We start from the raw sequence: 18906 nt of genomic DNA on the forward strand, positions 1-18906 counted from the left end.
TAGAGCAGTCACTTTTTCCATAGAAATTAAAACATACTTTGTAGCAGTGACATTCAGATTCTGCACCTCCATGTAGGAATGAATACATCACTGATTGATTCAATCCCTTCTATTATACGAATGTCAGCATTTACTTAAGTTCCTTGATTGGAGATTTTATGGAGAGAAAGAATTTCCAACACATTTTACTGCAATGAATGCAAAATCTATAATTTTCAGAATAAGAAAATCTATTTACCAGCACAATGCTCTCACTGATTTCATGTCAAAATCTATTTTCAGAGAATGTTAATGCATTTTGGCCTTCCTGGGTAGGCCAAGAGCATGTATATAATTGGTGAGGAAAATAAATTGTCAGTTCTCAATCAAAAATTTTCAAATAGTCCAGCAAACTGAATTAAAAATTGTGGATTTGTTTACTGCTTTCATGTCATTATTGTGATAAGTGTTTTCATTAAATTGCTGGCTCTGCTGCTTTAATGCTAAATGGGTTCACAGACAGTTAAGATAGTGCAGAAAAAAAATTCAGTTTCATTAACCAATGCAATAAAAAGAGAGCAAATTATACCCAGTGGATCCATCAGGTATTTTTATTTCCATATTGCCACAACTACTTTTGATTTTTGGAATTTGTGTCTGAGAGCCATTTTTAAGGCAATAAGCATTTGAAATGTCATAAAGTTCAAGGCCAAGGGCCATGTGTTGAAAAGTAGGACTAGTGTAGATTTAAAATAGTTTTGTCAGTGTAAACTTGATGGGCCAAAGGCCCTCTTCCATACTATATGATTCTATGAAGATTAAAACTTCATTACAGACATGAACTCAGTCTACATTTGATCAATGAGCACAGGTATTGGCAAGGTACCATGACATTCCAACAAACCCCCCAGAACAATGCAGTTCACTTAAACAACAGCATTCTCTGAAAGCTGTAAGCATGAGCTGCACCTGCAGATGTGTTGATAATACCAGGCAAATATGTGCATTCTTCAAGGTACTTACGAGGGCAATTGGTTCCCTCACCATCCACAGACGGTGTTTTTCCATCAGGGCAGCAGCCGAACTCTGTGTTATCGCATGAAGATCTTTCAATTGGGATAGGTGTGGGATCAGCTATGGTCTCATTAGAACCTACAAACAACACAATATGACAACAAAGACAACCAAAATATAACTTAGGTCAGTTGAATATTGAAATCCAAAAATAAGATGCTGTTGAAAGCATCTTGTTAAATTCTTTAGTTAAGCTAATAAGCTCAATAAAAAACACTGGATCAGGTAGTCCCATGGACATACACTAACATTGCACCCTGAAGCCAGTTATTATAGCATTGATATATATTGCATATATATGCTGTCCACAGGTTAAAAGTTAAAGTCACCATCATGTTAGTGGAGCATACACTGTTCTCTCATTGGAGAGAGATGACTGACAGTGGTTTAACCAGTGGGTCACCACATCTCAGGTGAGGAATTGTTGAGAAGGAAAGTCTTGCTGTTAATCTCAGCCATTGCGGGAATTGAACCCACCCTCTTGGTGTTGCTCAGCATTGCAAACCAGGCATCCAGGCAACAGGGTTGACTGATCCCCTTCCTTTGCCCACACATTAATGCTACAACAACTGGGATATCATAGCAATTACGGAAACATGGCTCAGGGATAGGTAGGACTGGCAGCTGAATGTTCCAGGATACAAATGCTACAGGAAGGAGAGAAAGGGAGGCAAAAGAGGAGGGGGAGTGGCGTTTTTGATAAGGGATAGCATTACAGCTGTGCTGAGGGAGGATATACCTGGAAATACATCCAGGGAAGTTATTCGGGTGGAACTGAGATATAAGAAAGGGATGATTACCTTATTGGGATTGTATTATAGACCCCCCAACAGTCAGAGGGAAATTTAGAAACAAACTTGTAAGGAGATCTCAGCTATCTGTAAGAATAATAGGATGGTTATGGAAGGGGATTTTAACTTTCCAAACATCAACTGGGACTACCATAGTGTTAAAGGATTAGATGGAGAGGAATTTCTTAAGTGTGTACAAGACAAATTTTCTGATTCAGTATGTGGATGTACCTACCAGAGAAGGTACGAAACTTGACCTACTTTTGGGAAATAAGTCAGGGGAGGTGACTGAGGTGTCAGTGGGGGAGCACTTTGGGGCCAGCGACCATAATTCTATTCGTTTTAAAATTGTGGTGGAAAAGGATAGACCAGATATAAAAGTTGAAGTCCTAAATTGGAGAAAGACCAATTTTGATGGTATTAGGCAAGAACTTTCAAACGCTGATTGGAGGCAGATGTTCGCAGGTAAAGGGATGGCTAGAAAATGGGAAGCCTTCAGAAATGAGATAACAAGAATCCAGAGAAAGTATATTCCTGTCAGGGTGAAAGGGAAGACTGGTAGGTATAGGGAATGCTGGATGACTAAAGAAATTGAGGGTTTGGTTAAGAAAAAGAAGGAAGCATATGTCAGGTACAGACAGGATAGATCGAGTGAATCCTTAGAAGAGTATAAAGAAAGTAGGAGTATACTTAAGAAGGAAATCAGGAGGGCAAAACAGGGACAAGAGATAGCTTTGGCAAATAGAATTAAAGAGAATCCAAAGGGTTTTTACAAATACATGAAGGACAAAAGGGTAACTCGGGAGAGAACAGGGCCCCTCAAAGATTAGCAAAGCAGCCTTTTTTGTGGAGCCACAGATAATGGGGGAGATACTAAATGAATATTTTGCATCAGTATTTACTGTGGAAAAGGATATGGAAGATATAGACTGTAGATTGTGACATCTTGCAAAATGTCCAGATTACAGAGGAGGAAGTGCTGGATGACTTGAAACGGTTAAAGGTGGATAAATCTCCAGGACCTGATCAGGTGTACCCAAGAACTCTGTGGGAAGCCAGAGAAGTGATTGCTGGGCCTCTTGCTGAGATATTTGTATCATCGATAGTCACAGGTGAGGTGCCGGAAGACTGGAAGTTGGCAAACGTGGTGCCACTGTTTAAGAAGGGTGGTAAGGACAAGCCAGGGAACTATAGACCAATGAGCCTGACCTCAGTGGTGGGCAAGTTGTTGGAGGGAATCCTGAGGCACAGGATGTACATGTATTTGGAAAGGCAAGGACTGATTCGGGATAGTCAACATGTCTTTGTGCGTGGGAAATCATGTCTCACAAACTTGATTGAGTTTTTTGATGAAGTAACAAAGACGATTGATGAGGGCAGAGCAGTAGATGTGATCTATATGGACTTCAGTAAGGCGTTCGACAAGGTTTCCCATGGGAGACTGATTAGCAAGGTTAGATCTCATTGAATATAGGGAGAACTAGCCATTTGGATACAGAACTGGCTCAAAGGTAGAAGACAGAGGGTGGTGGTGGAGGGTTGTTTTTCAGACTGGAGGCCTGTGACCAGTGGAGTGCTACAAGGATCGGTGCTGGGTCCTCTACTTTTTGTCATTTACAGAAATAATTTGGATGTGAGCATAAGAGGTACAGTTAGTAAAGTTTGCAGATGACACCAAAATTGTAGGTGTAGTGCACAGCGAAGAGGGTTACCTCAGATTACAACAGGATCTGGACCAGATAGCCAATGGGCCGAGAAGTGGCAGATGGAGTTTAATTCAGATAAATGCGAGGTGCTGCATTTTGGGAAAGCAAATCTTAGCAGGACTTATATATTTAATGATAAGGTCCTAGGGAGTGTTGCTGAGCAAAGAGACCTTGAAGTGCAGGTTCATAGCTCCTTGAAAGCGGAGTCGCAGGTAGATAGGATAGTGAAGAAGGCATTTGGTATGCTTTCCTTTGTTGGTCAGAGTACTGAGTACAGGAAGTTGGGAGGTCATGTTGTGGGTGTACAGGACAGTGGTTAGGCCACTGTTGGAATATTGCGTGCAATTTTGGTCTCCTTCCTATCGGAAAGATTTTGTGAAACTTGAAAGGGTTCAGAAAAGATTTACAAGGATGTTGCCAGGATTGAAAGATCTGAGCAACCAGGAGAGGCTGAACAGGCTGGGGCTGTTTTCCCTGGAGCGTCGGAAGCTGAGGGGTGACCTTATAGAAGTTTACAAAATTATGAGGGGCATGCATAGGATAAATAGGCAAAGTCTTTTCCCTGGGGTTGGGGAGCCTGGAACTAGAGGGCATAGGTTTAGGGTGAGAGGAGAAAAATATAAAAGAGGCCTAAGGGGCAACATTTTCACGCAGAGGGTGGTACATGTATGGAATGAGCTGCCAGAGGATGTGGTGGAGGCTGGTACAATTGTAACATTTAAGAGGCATTTGGATGGGTATATGAATAGGAAGGGTTTGGAGAGATTTAGGACTAGATTGGGTTAGGATATCTGGTCGGCATGGACGGGTTGGACCGAAGGGTCTGTTTCCATGTTGTACATCTCTATAACTCTATATGACAAACCAAATCTTTTTTACTTGTCTAAGCCCTGATTATAGGAATTAATTCTTCCACATGGCATGGATAGTAAAATCTATATTAGATTATGAATATTTGACACAAATGATGTAAAATTACTTTGTCCACTACTTTAAAAAAGGGATTCATAGGTTAAAACGTTATGTGGGTAAATGCCATAAAACAATGGAAAAAGTGATCTTGAATAAATCAGCACATAAGCTCATTTGGTTCCTTCTGTGCTGTTGAATTCTCTGATTAAACATTTGGACAGTGCGATTTTACAATTTTAGACCCTAATCTTGGGTACTTCATAAGAATTAAGTTTAATAGACACAGGAGTGGTCTTTTATCCAGCAAATGACACTTCACAGAAAATGGGTTACCTTGACAACAATAATGTTCCACAAGCTCATGAGGTCACTGGTAACCACACACATCAATTTGATCGGATTGTCATCACAGTCACTTATTTAATATTCAGAACACTGTTAAATTATGTTTGTATAAATCCCATTGATGCAAATAAAGAATTTGATATAATTTTGTCTGCATTCGAGACTCACAGGATAAACCCAAAGTAAGGCATGCATTATTTAGTTGCATTAGTTTGCTTTGTAAAATATCATTTCTGATAAATGATACTCATTAAGGGCTTTTAATACATATTCAACTTAAAAGTTACTTGGAAAAAAAGTACTCAAGTAAATATTTACATTGCTTTGAGTTTCAGTTTACACTAATCAAGGGCAAGCACAGTTGGGGTGGAGGTCTCAAACCTCTGACTATATGGTTGCTGGAAGGACTGATTACTTTCAGTAGGAAATATTTCTTCCAAGCAATTGCCTCTTGAAAGACTTCAATTTAGTAAGTGGCTGATGACTCTACTTTGTTAATTCTAGGGGCATTAAGAGCACTCTCGGCAACAATGCTATAGATTGTAGAAGCTTTGTTTGAGGTCTCACTATCGGATGATTCATGAGACTAATATTCAGGTTACGCCGGGTAAAATGTGGCCTCAGGTCGGACAAGAGTATAATTCAGACACAAGTAAAATTTCTAAACTACCACTTCGAGAATCATTTTCTATCACCTATTTTGTTGGATCAGGAAAATATCAGGCAGATACTGAGTAGTTCTTTTACACATCCCCTGGACTCGTCTTGGTTGACTAAGGAGGTCAGAATGGAATGTTTACCCCCAAATTGACCTCAATTTTATTCACTCTATTCTTTCACCTCCCCTAGGAGACCCCTTGACATTGGTGGGTAGCAATAAATAAGGAATCACAAGTTGCCATCAGCTGGGCTGGATTCACCAAAGTCTTTACTCATCGAGTACTGTTTGTACCTCAGTCTTTGTAAATGTTGATTTATAACTGTACTTTACAATTACAATTAGTAGTTGTAAGACTTTATATGTAAAGCAGCAGTGTTACAATTGATGAAAATCTTTTAAGTTCAAATATTTGCAAATCTTGGACTGGAATTATGATTAGCAATTAGATCCACCTATTGAATTTAGCTTACTCTGGTGAGTTACTTATTGGCTTAGATCCAGCCAAACTGAAAAGGTGGTGAAGCATTCAGACTTTAAACAGGGCTATGTGATGAAGGATCATTAAAAAAATTAAGACACTATTGAACTTTTCTCTCGGCATCTTGTGTCATCAAATTCAACCTTTCTTTTGGAAGGGAGGTGAAAGACTGAAGAGATTGGCTTCAAAGATTATGCTGATGTATTTGTTTCAGTAAGTGCAGGGCATTTCATTCTACTTCCGCACTCCATGCCGTAGTCCATAAGAACCAAACGCTCTCATGCATCATTGACCATTTTACCAATCATAGTCAATTCACATTACCCGAAGGCTCTATTCCACTAGCTTCTAGATCACCACTTGCTTCAAGATCTGTATCCCCACTGAAATCCCCACTGCCTGACTGATCAGGGGGTTCAGATGGAATGATGGATGTTGTAGGCCGGGCAGTGGTAAGGTGGGCAGTGACAACTGGACGTCTGGTTATCGTGGCTGTCTTGGATCTGACATGTGATCTTGTGGTATGTGCAGGCCATGCTGTGGATCTAGGAATGAGCTTTGCTTCAAACACTGCAGAGTCCTTTCCAACCCGCGCGGTCAATATGGTGTCCTCCCTTGTTGAAGATGTGACTGTTGATGGGGTCATTTTCGACCATTTGGTTGTCTGAGGAGAGTGTGTGGTAGGAGGAATGGTTGGTCTCGATGGAGCTCCTGTATGGAGAGGTGAGATGATTTCTGTAGAGTTACAGAAGTAAATGAAGGTATGTTTAGGAAAGCATAGCACCAAAACAAATATAGGCAATGGCAAGCTTTAAGAACTGGATCCTCAATTTCGAAACCCCTTTATTCTGATAAAAAGAACACATTTTAATCTATGCACACAAACAGCTCAGTTTTATAATTTTAGCAGGCATGTTAGTAAATCTAAACACAAGTCTTTTTGCATTCAGTCTTTAACTCTTTAAAACTGAATATTCAACACAGCTTTCACAAGAGACAAGATAGTTAAGGTTAACTACAGCAGAACAGATGGTCTAAAGTCATTAGCCCCTGAAAAGGCCCCAGAACAGTGTACCGATGCACTTGCAGCTCCATAAAGCAACCATTATTTCACTTGGTGTTGTTCTCAACAGATGATCGCTTTTACACACTGGTGACTATCACAACATGCAGGTTGTGGGCACTGATGGGGCATTGCAGGAGTCTAAGTGTCACAACGGACATCCGACCTGGCAAATATAGCATGTTGCAGATGAAACAAAAATCTAGGCATTTAAATACAACACAAATCGTTTTTTCAGGGGAAAACTAAAGAGTTAAGGGAGCTATATATTATGTTTAGTACTTAACAGATGTTTCACTTCCTGTAAGCCAGAGCAGTAACTGTTCTTTTCTGCATCGATGGTTTTTATGGTCATGTAACCCAAGACTGTCATTCCCCAACCATGTCATCACATGAACAACAGTCGGTGTGTTCCAAGAGATGGTTGCTGACAAAGTCCAGAGCAGTAGGAAAAATGTCAGTATGGAAGTCACACAATGAGCACATTCACATCAGGTTACGGAATGGGATTCTTACACTCCTGACAACAGCAACAAAGCACATGAACTTCCATTGTCTTGGTCCAACATGTTTTCCAAATCTGGACACAATTTAGTCTCAGAATTTGCTTCCACTCTTAATTCCATTGTTAACAGCTGCACACATGATTTATTTCCAGTGCAGTTCTCAGAGGGTGAAAGAGGAAATGACAACATCTTCGTTTACAAACACTAAAGGGAAAACAGCTAGTGCATTTACTTTAGCACTGTCTCATGCACTATTTACTGAGCACTTCAATAATTGTGGCTCTCAGAACAACTGGTGCAAAAAACTGCAGATCTGACCAGGGTCGGCAAGGGAGTAATTGTGTATTAACCAGTGAAAGTTTTGAAACACACTGCATGAGCAACTGAATAGGATGCAATAACTCAGTGATAGATGGACTCATTTATACTAATGAATGATGAGTAAAGATTGTGAATTGTGTGCAGCCAGAACTTGACAGTTCTCCCTTTTACAGGACTGAGCCACACTAAACCACCAAGACTCCAGGTTCAAGCCTTTGGTCTCAGTTGAGTTGTGAAATTCCAACAGCATGGAAGCAGGCCATTTGGCCCTTCAAGTCCATACCGACCCTCCGAAGAGTATCTCCTCCAGACCCACGCACTTATCCTATCCCTGTAACCCTGCATTTCCCATGGCTAATCCACCTAGTCTACACATATCTGGACACGATGGGTAATTTAACATGGCTGATCTACCTAATGTACATATCCCTGAACACCATAGGTAATTTAGCATGGCCAGTCCACCTCACCTGCACATCTTTGGACTATTGAGCACCCGGAGGAAACCCAAGCAGGTGCAGGGAGAACTCCACACAGTCACCCGAGTCCAGAATTGAACCTGGGATCCTGGTGCTGTGAGGCAACAGTGCTAACCACTGAGCCACCGTGCCATCCCTGAGTCACCATATCAGCCAGAGTTTTCTGGATTTGGCTAGGCAGAAGTTGGGACTCTCCCAAATTGCCTCAAGATTTTAATGCACAAGGAATAGGGCTCAGTTGCGATGCCACTTCCATCTGAATAGCACATCTAATGGATTGCTACTTTAAGCAAAGTAATGGAACAATCTACTGATACCAATAAAACACAGATGGTGAGGGATTAAATAATAAAAATAAACTTAAAACAAAAATACTGGAAGCTATTTACATCATGACCCAAACTCCAATGTAAGATAATCCAACTGTTTTTTCAATAAAAGACATGGGGGTGGGGTGTGATCTATAAGTGGGAGTGATGATCAAGTGCTAAACAATTTGTTAACATGCATCATATCACGGAGAAATCCTATTTTTAAGGGTAAATTCACCTTTGCTATTTTTCTAATTGGGTGTCACATTCAAAGTAATTGTTTGTTGGCGACAGAATTTTAACACAGTAGCATTGATCCCTTAAGGAACACTCCCTTCAGGAATAGCTCTCTACTATTGAATTTACTTATGAATTTTATGACCCAGTTTGACCACTGCATCAAATCCAAGACCATCAATGCATCTGTTGTTCACTGACTTGATAAGTCATATCAGACTTGAAACATTAGCTGTTTCTCGGTCCACAGATGCTACCAGACATGTTGAGTTAATTGACTTGACTCCCTGAACTCATTGTAAGTTCGGACTGCAAACAGCATATTTGTATGGAAGGCTTTCTTCTATCTCACAACTCAAATGAATTCCCATTGCATATCTGAAACTGCAGGACAAAGCTGGCTATCCCTACATATCACATCAGAATTAACTGAATTAAAGAAAAAAGAATCTAAATATAAGCCCATTCTTTGAAAACATATTTGTGCGATGATTTCAGCATTGCTGATAAGATTCCTGACTGCTGCTATGTATTTGGGCAGGTGCATTATGTGGTGTTAACAACTTAAGATTTATTTAGCATGGTAATTGCTTGTTTAGTTCAATACTGCAAACCATTCCATTCCAAATTAATTTGCATCTGAGTTCCACCTGGTTAACAGAAACTCCCATTATACCAGGTTACCGTGAAGCAATACTTCGGCAACTCACTCATTCCATCACCTTTTTCCAACTTCAAACACATACGTCAGTATCTGAAAGCACCTGGTACTCTTGTCGTTTGGGTTCCAGGGATTGTAGATCAGTGGGATAAGCTTTTTGCTTCTCCTGCATGAGTGTCAATGTGACAGAGGGGCACCTCAGGTCATTGTAGCCTGACTCATATCCATCCCAGCAGAGCAGACTTTACAGGTAGCAATGGAGCCCAAGATGTTGAGGGCTGGTGGAACAGAGGTCAGCTTACCAGTCAGTCTTTGAAATATTGATGCTGCTGGAGAGCAACAGGAATTGTATTCATCACAGCAAATGGCCAAGGGAAGGGGGTCAGTACACAAATACTGATCTCTTAGAAACTGAACTGAGTAAGCGCTAATTTAAGAGCTAGTTAAAATGTGCAATCCAAATCAGTGACCATTATCAACACTTTCCTAAAGGTTTGCAGTGTGTCTATGCAAACAAGGTGACATTGCCTGATCAAGATATCAGGTGAGCTTCCAAAGAGGAGACAAATTACCCTTTTAACCCGAGAAGGTCAATTTGAATCCACCTGGGGAGTAAATCCAGTTCAGGGCCTTTCAGGCATCTTTGGAATTTCCCACGGAATTTTCTCCCAATCCCTCTACAGTTACCTTCCAACATAAAATACCATAAGTGTGCTTCATCAACGTCCTTACCTCGGCAAGGCCCTTGGTGTGTAATTGTGATCACTGTGCCTTGGCGGCATCCAATAGATTTGAGCTGGCACTCGTTTGCATAGGTTATGCCATCAGAGCCACAGACCTGATATTGTGCAAGGAAGCGAATAAGCAAAGGTTAGACCAACATCGCTATTAGAATTGCATCCTCAACAACATAGAAACACCAGTAAAGGAATAGGTCATCCATTCCCTCCATTACATTCCAGCATTCAATTTGATCTCAAAAGCTTGTCACATTTCCTCTCTGTTTGATGTTGCTATTTCTGTTTCTCTCTCCACAGATTCTCCAGCAGTTTCGGTTTTTATCTCAGATCTCGAACATCTGTGGCATTTTGCTTTTATTGACTAAGATCCTGACAGGTAAATGCCTGAGTGCCACCCTGCCACTGGGGACACTGGACCAGCAGAAACCTATGTACTTCAGACCTGAAATGTTCCAAATATCTCAATGCCCCACAGGCTTTTCAGGAGATGTGGGAGAGAATCAAGCTCCAGATTTTTTTTGAAATTTGTTCATGGATTTGGATGTCACTGGCTAGGCCAGCATTTATTGCTCATCTCTGATTGCCCAGAGGGCTGCTGAGAGTAAACCACAATGCTGTGGGTCTGGAGTCACATATAGGACAGACCTGGTAAGGACATCAGATTTCCTTCCATGAAGGACTACGTGACTCAAAGATTTTTATGACAATTGACAATAGTGCCATGATCAGTTTTAATCCCAGAACTTTCAAATTTTACTATCTGCCTTAGTGAGATTCGAACACATCCCCAACCCCCCAGTATATTAACATTGTAGGTTAGGATTACTAGCTCAGTGACATTACCACCACCTCCCTCTTTATGATCTTGTTCTTACAAAAATGATGCTCCCAGAATTCAAATTGAAAGCAATAAAACTTCAATTTTACAATTATGACCATTTTGTTTCTGGATATCACCAAAAGAGATTGTTCCTTTACGTCCATCCAAACACATCCCTTCATCATTTTAAATATCTTTATTAGATCATGTATGATCTTGCTCAATTCATGCCTGCTTCAGTGCATCCTGATGGTTTAATTCTTTAAATCCAGGTTTATTCTAATGAATCTTTGCTGTACTCATTCCAAAGTCAACCTATGCTTACTGGTGGCTATAATGCATGTGATTCTGTAGACTGGGTTTCATTGAGGATCTGTGTAACTAAAGCATTTGCTTCAAGTGCATGTAAATAGAGTCTGGTTAAACAAACAGATGCCTTTGATTTGTTTGGTCAGAGTCAAACTTTAATATACTACTGTACAGAACTGTAGTGCATTTGTGACTATGTATACATATATGCATATAAAGATATTTTTCATGAAAAGTTTATTTTTGAAAGAAAAGTTATTTGAATTCCAATACCCTTGATATAAAAGACAATATTTTCTCCCCTTCTGAATTACTTTGTTGTGTGCAGTAGCTCACAGTTGTACATAGACACCAACCTTCTTTGCCTCCTCACAATGCCCAGCCTCTCACTAAGTAAGAAAATGTCTAATTTCAACAGACAATTTCATACTTTCCTACTCCCCCTGCCAAAACCTTTAGCTATTCAATTAATCTAGTCACTTTGGAAGTTCTCACTCCCATTGCCCAGGCCAGGACTTTCCCTTCAAGACATAAAGATTCCCAACTCCAAGTGGGAAGGGAATGCCCAGATGTTCTAATTTCTGTTCAGATTAGAAGGCCAGTATGCTGTCATTTTATTTACATATGCATAGTACTTGACATTGACCCAGCTAGTTCAGACGAAGCAAAACCCCTGACACTCCTGCTTAGATCTGTCAGCCAGGGTTTCCTGATTGGACCAGGTTAACAGCTCCAGTCAGGGAACTCATATTCTACGAGATCTCTCTTGGCTGTCCTCGTTCCAATCACTATAGTAGTGCAAAATCTATTCATGTCGCTCCCCAGCTACCCTTTGCCCTTGTACCATCCACGCGAACTCCTGTCTATAATGGGCACATCTCTGGACCTGTGCTGATACGAAATAAAGATTTAATTGTCTATTACGTATCGACTTTCCTTTCATCTTTAATGAAAACCCATTTTCTACATTTGAATTCTACCAACCATTTCATCTTTTCTAACAAAAACATTCTGATTATAGTCCCACAAAAATTACTTGAAGCTACCAATCAACTGTGAACTAACAGGCAACTCACTGTGATAATAATAGGTTTTGAAATCAGTCGTGAAGCATAAATCCTACAATGATAGCCCTCAGGCTGAAGTGAACAGAGTGAAATAGCCAGCACTGTGTTTTTTTAAACTGCAGACTCTTAATGCCTTCACAGTGTGAAAGTTCCAAGAGGATTTACAGAGGAACCTCGATTATCCGAAGGGCACGGAGAGGGAGTATTTCATTTGGTTAATCGAATGCTAGGTAACATTGTCAGCCAAGCATTGGGACCTTGCAATCTTATTCGGATAATCTGAAATTAGGTTAATCAAATGCCACATAATCAAATAGCAGATAACATAGTTAGCCAAGCATCTGGACCTTGCAATCTTATTCGGATAGTCCGAAATCTGGTTAATCGAATGCCGGATAATCGAGGTTCCTCTGTAAATGGTTGGCCAGTTTGTCATTTCCAATCGGCTTATTGTAAATCATGTCTGCTTTTCACACACAATCATGTCTACTCTTAACAATCTGAAGGGCATTTGAATGTACCCAAAGGGCATCTTATCTCTCCTGAATATCAACTTCTCCAAAAAGAGTCCCTTACCTCTCGATAGAACTTGGAAAGTTTACACCTTCTCATGAAAAGCAGAAAGCATACAAACTGTTCCTCGGACACCCCAACAACAAAAAAAAGTGGTTTTGCTTAAAGGTAACTTAAGCTTCGAGATCTGTAGTTGCATCTATGAACCCCAGATCTACAACCTGCATATTCTCCCTCTAACTTTGTTTTTTGGTGAGTGAACTTCTGAGATCCATGTGTGGCATCAACCTCTGAAACTGGAGGTCAATGTGTTGGTGTGCAGATCGAGATTTAGAGAACCTGTTTCAAGTTCACTTGTAGTTCTGTCCCTTTTGCTCCCCTACGGAGTTTAATTTCAACAAGGTTTTCTTTGTAACCTGTTTTTAAGATTATCTTGGACCACTAACCTTTTGTGTCTTTGCTGAAGGAAATGATGCTGACGGTATTGAAGGGAAAGTGTAATACCCAACCAGTGGGGGTCATTGCAGATGCCAGTGTGCACTACAGAACTGGTGTGCAGGATGTGAAATGGACTAGTTTTACAAAGTCATGGAATTCTTTGTCAGGCACAGAAGGAAGCCATTCAGCGCATCATGCTTGCAGCAAAACAAGCATCATTACCTCGTGCCAATCCCCCTTCTCCACATAAACCTATTTACCTGGAAAAATACAAAAACTGCTGGCCTGAATTCCCAAAATGCACTCTGAACTTTGAAACTCCCACAACAGGAACAGAAGTATACAAAATTGGTCTTACGTAAGGACATAGTGTTCTCCAATTTTGTCATGAAAGTGAAGCAAGAATAGCGCCGACAAAGTCTTACCTTCATGTTTTTATTTTCCGGACAAACAGGAGGAGGGCATTCACAATAAGCACGCCCATTACTCTCCACGCATACTGCTCCATATTGGCACTGAAGGTCAGCACATGATTTGGATACAGATGGGTCTGTGAGAAAGTGAGAAAAAATATTCAGCTCTCTCTAGTCATTCGCTTTCTGAATAATTTTGATGAATTTCCCACCAATGCACCAAAGTTAGAAGGGATGGTAATTCTTTTATTTAGTGTCGAGAGGCACAAGAACAAACAAAAGACCAACAAACAGCAATGCGGGCCCACTGAAGCTGGGATTAGTCGTCAGATATAGTGGGAACATTTACTGCTCCTCAGAAAAGTGCCTCTCCATTACACTCATTTCTCAATTCTCATTTCTCAAAGTCCCTCACATCATCAATGTCTTGCTAATAAATTGTCCAACGTTTGCAACAGCAAGGAAGTTTCTTCTGGCTGGGGAGTGATTGACTGATTGATTGATTTATTGTTGTCACATGTACCAAGATACAGTAAAAAGTATTGTTTTGTGCACCATAAGGCAGATCGTACCACACAAAGTGCATCCGAATGGGTCTAGATTTGGCGGGGGGAGGGCACAGGGTATCAGAATAATGGATAGGCCATATGGGATTGAGATAAGAAGGAATTTCTTCACTTAAGAGGATGGCAAATCTTAGGAATTTTGTTCCCAGAGGTGATGTCGCTTCAGTTATTGAGTCTGTTCAAGATTGAGATTGTTAGATTTTTTACTTTTTAAAAACATCAAGCAAGAGAGAGGCGAAGCAGGAAAATATTGTTAAGGGAGAAGATCAGCCATGATTTCATTGAATGGCAGAGCAAGCTGGAAGGGTTGAATGGCCTACTCCTATTGCTTATGTTATCCAACTTGGATTATGCAGAAACCCAGAGCAGGGGTAGGCTGTTCGGCCACTTGAGCCTACTTTGCCATTCAATAAGATCATGGCTGATCTGTTTGTGTTTCAAATTCCAATCTACTCTCGATCATCTTTGATTCTCTGGCCTAACAAATATCTCCTTACCTGCACCTTAGAAATATTTAATGACCCTGCTTCCATTGCCATCTGAGGCAGAGAGCTCAAAGGTTGTAGAGAAAAAGAAAACAATCTCATCTCTGTCCTAAAAGGGAGACCCTCAGCATTGAAACAGTTCCCCCAAGATAAGGGCTGACCCCACAAGAAGAAATATCCTTTCTATGTCTACCTTGTGAAGGCCATTCAGGGTCTTAGAAACTTCAAACAAGTCACCCCTCACTCTTCTAGCCTCCAATGGAAACAAACACAGTGTGTCCAACCTTTCCTCAAAAGATAGTCCACTTATTCCAGGTATTGGATTAAATTCCCCAACGGTGTGGAAACAGGCCTTTCGGCCCAACAAGTCTACACTGACCCTCCGAAGAGTAAACCACCTAGACCCATTTCCATCTGACTAATGCACCTAACACTATGGGCAATTTAGCATGGCCAATTCACCTGGCCTGCACTTCTTTGGACTGTGGGAGAAAACCGAAGCACACCCAGGAATACATGGGGAGAACGTGCAAACTCCACACAGCCAGTCACCCAGGGGCTAGAATCAAACCTGGATCTCTGGCATTGTGAGGCAGCAGTGCTAACCACTGAGCCACCATGCCACTCAGTCTTTTAATCCTGCTCGGGAGCACCTCCAAAACATTTACATCATTCTTTAAATAAAGAGCGCAAAGCTACATGCAGTATTCAAGTTGTGGTCTCACCAACATCCTGCATAACCGAACCATAGCATCCTTATGTTCAATTCCTCTTATTATAAACAGTAGTATTCCATGAACCTTCTGAGTTACTTGTTCTACGTGGAGTTTAGCTTTTAGCGCCTGACATACTAAAACACTTAGATCACTCTACACCTCAGAATTAGGCAGTTATTCTCCATTCAGGTAACCCTTTGAATTTTTATTCTTCCTGCCAAACTGAATAATATCATACTTTCCCACATCATAATCCATCTGTTTGATTAATGCCCACTCCTCTTTTTATGAAGAGAGATTTCTGGAGATTCCTACCATCAAAGTAGAAAATGCTAAAACTTTGTGGAAAGTCCAACATCATTTATACACAACCTGATTATGCCAATTTATAGCCTCCTTCTGTCCTCTTTGCAGTACACTTTCCTACTTATCTCTGTGACATCTGCATAGTTAGCAACCGTGTCTTTGCTCCCACAGGGAAGACATTGATGAAAATTATAAAAAGCTAAGGCCCCAGCACAGGCTCCTACAGGACCACACTCATTACATTCTGTCAGTCAGAAAATAAAACTATTTATGCATAACGTCTGCTTCCTTCCAGCCTGTCAATCTTCTATTTATTGTTATCTGTTAACCCCTACATCACTGAGCTCCAACTATTTGCAATAATTTTGTCAAATGCCTTCTGGAAATCCAAATCGGTCAACAGGCTCCCCTTTGTCCACAGTACACATTCATCCTTCAAAGAATTCCAATAAAGTGTTTAAACATAATATCCCTTTCACAAAACCAAGCTGACTCTTCTTAATTACCTTTTGTTTTTCCTCTAAGTAACCTAAAATCTCCTTTATAATCAATTCTACCATGCTCCTCTTGACAGAGTAGCAAATTGACCTCGTGTTTCGTGTTTTCTGCCTCTCCTCCGTTTGTGAGCTGAGATTTCTAGAGATTGATAACATTGATAAAAGAACATTATGGTGGATCAGTGGTTAGCACTGTTGCCTCACAATGCTAGGGACCCAGGTTTGATTCCATCCTCAAGTGACTGACTGTGTGGAGTTTGCATGTTCTCCCCGTGTCTGTGTGGGTTTCCTCTGGGTGCTCTTGTTTCCTCCCACAATCCAAAGATACGCAGGTTACGTGAATTGGCCGTGCTAAATTGCCCATAATGTTCAGGGATGTGTAGGTTAGGTCCATTAGTCAGGGGAATGTAGAGGAATAGCGGTAGGGAATGGTTTCTTTCCACACTGAAGGGATTCTGTGATTATCAATGAAGGAATGAGATAATATCCTTGGTCTGTAGAACACAGGTTGCATGTTTTGAGAGTGGATCTACATCATAGAATCCTTACAGTGTGTAAGCTGCCCATTTGGCCCATTAAGTCCGCACCAACTCTCCAAAGAGTGTCCCATCCAACCCATCCTCCTGACCTATCTCTAGAACCCTGCATTTCCCATGGCTAATCCACCTAACCTGCACATCCTTGGACACCATGGGGTAATTTGGCATGACCAATCCATCTAACCTGCACATCTTTGGATGATGAGGGAGGAAACTGGAACACCCAGAGGAAACCCACACAAACACAGTGAGAACGTGTAAACTCCACATAGACAGTCGCTTGAGGCTGGGTTCCACTGAATGAATTAATGCTGCTATTCTTAATGGTCGGAGGCTTCAGGACTATTTATCTTCTGCGAAAACCAACATATGTCAGGTTCAATGAAACAAATGCCCCATGCTCTAAACTCTCTAAAAGTTAACACCGGCAGGGCACTTGGTTTCTAATCCAGTCATCTCCATTTTAAGGATTTTACAAGAAATGCTTCCTGTAAATTTTTCTTACAATGCCTGTTAATGCTCTCACCATCGTCACAGCCGTTTTGGCCCAAGTTACTTCCATCTGGACACTGGTTGCACTTCATTCCAGTAATGCCGGCTTTACAAGAGCACAGGCCAGTCATCTGTTCACAGTCATCCCGGATAGCCCCGACAGCATCACAGCTACAAGCTGCGGGAAACCACCAATGTGTTAGTTCAGGAAGATGCTGTCAGATTACTCCTGTTGTATCAATGGCACGTGAAATGAAACCAATAAGAGCTTTCAACTTCTGTGTTCTTGCAACATATTTAATTAAGAATAAGTCAATAACGTGATACAGTGCAGAAAATCTGTTCTTGTCAAGATAAAGGTGTCAGTGCCAGGGAATAAAACATATTACCGTTTGACACTTACAAAAAAAACCATTTACAGGCCAGTTACAGCATGGTTAGACCAAGGATAGAGTAAAGGTCCCTTTATTCTGTCCCAATAACAAATCTCACCTCTTATTCAACATGTTGTGACACTAATAGTCCCACTCTGGTGAAATTATGCTTTTAAGGACCACACCAAAATTGATATTACCTCCTTTCAGTTTGGGTTCTTGCTTTTTTGTGTTGTTAAAAAAAGTAATATAATTATCTTCTCTTCTGATTGTAGCTGGGATTAATATCAGCAATAGACACACACACTCAAACACACACACACACAAACATGTGCGTGCACACACAGATGTACATACGTGTGGGTGCACACAGATGTACATATGTGTGCGCACATACAGACATACAAAAACGTGCATACGTACGCACGCACACACACACACACACACACACACACACACACACACACACACACACGACTGTTGTGACCTGCCATCCTTCCTGAGACAATCAGAATCTCAAAACCCAGATGAGGAAAAAACTCACATGCTCAAGATAAGATGGAGAGCATTCGTGACTTATTGAAGTGGATGCAAGCCTGAACAATGAGTGCTGACAGGCCAACCTTTCCTCACTTGCTATCCATAATCTCACACTTGCTGCCCAGGTCACGAGGAACATTTTACTTGCCTGTGCCAACACACTGGCAGCACAAAATGCAATGAGGTCCACCTAGCACAGGCCAGGGGACTTTCCTGAGAAGTGCCTGCCATACATTACCATATGACATGGGACACTCATTCGTCCATTTGAATGGGAAAGGAAAAGAGTAAAGAAAACTTAATAAAATGCATTATCTTTACATTCGACATAACTAACACTTCAAGTCATAGAGATGTACAGCATGGAAACAAGAGACTTCTGTGACATTCACTTACGAGTACATCCACTTTTCTCATCGATGACGATACCACGGAAATTCCAGAAGCCAGGTTCACAACGGTCACACTTGAGACCACCCACTCCGGGCTTACAGGAACACTGACCGGAGCTGGGGTTACATGTCCCACTATAAGACCCGTACTTATTACACCGACAGGTGCCTGTAA

The 18906-nt window shown here is 41.0% G+C and overlaps 1 protein-coding gene across 3 annotated transcripts in view; it reads right to left on the reverse strand.

Moving 5' to 3' along the window:
• agrn (agrin) overlaps positions 1-18906 on the reverse strand; it is a 526525-nt gene that overhangs the window by 76178 nt on the left and 431441 nt on the right. For 2 of the 3 annotated variants that reach the window (XM_060852336.1, XM_060852339.1), the window contains 6 exons: positions 18736-18900; positions 17460-17603; positions 13837-13961; positions 10257-10362; positions 6271-6681; positions 1003-1131 (listed from right to left, as the gene is read on the reverse strand). In XM_060852336.1, the coding sequence (XP_060708319.1) occupies positions 1003-1131; positions 6271-6681; positions 10257-10362; positions 13837-13961; positions 17460-17603; positions 18736-18900 (1080 nt within the window). The remainder of the gene's footprint in view (positions 1-1002; positions 1132-6270; positions 6682-10256; positions 10363-13836; positions 13962-17459; positions 17604-18735; positions 18901-18906) is intronic. The other variant, XM_060852337.1, reaches the window with a different exon arrangement.

This window comes from Hemiscyllium ocellatum, chromosome 37 (assembly GCF_020745735.1).
Source record: "Hemiscyllium ocellatum isolate sHemOce1 chromosome 37, sHemOce1.pat.X.cur, whole genome shotgun sequence".
Lineage (NCBI taxonomy): Eukaryota > Metazoa > Chordata > Chondrichthyes > Orectolobiformes > Hemiscylliidae > Hemiscyllium > Hemiscyllium ocellatum.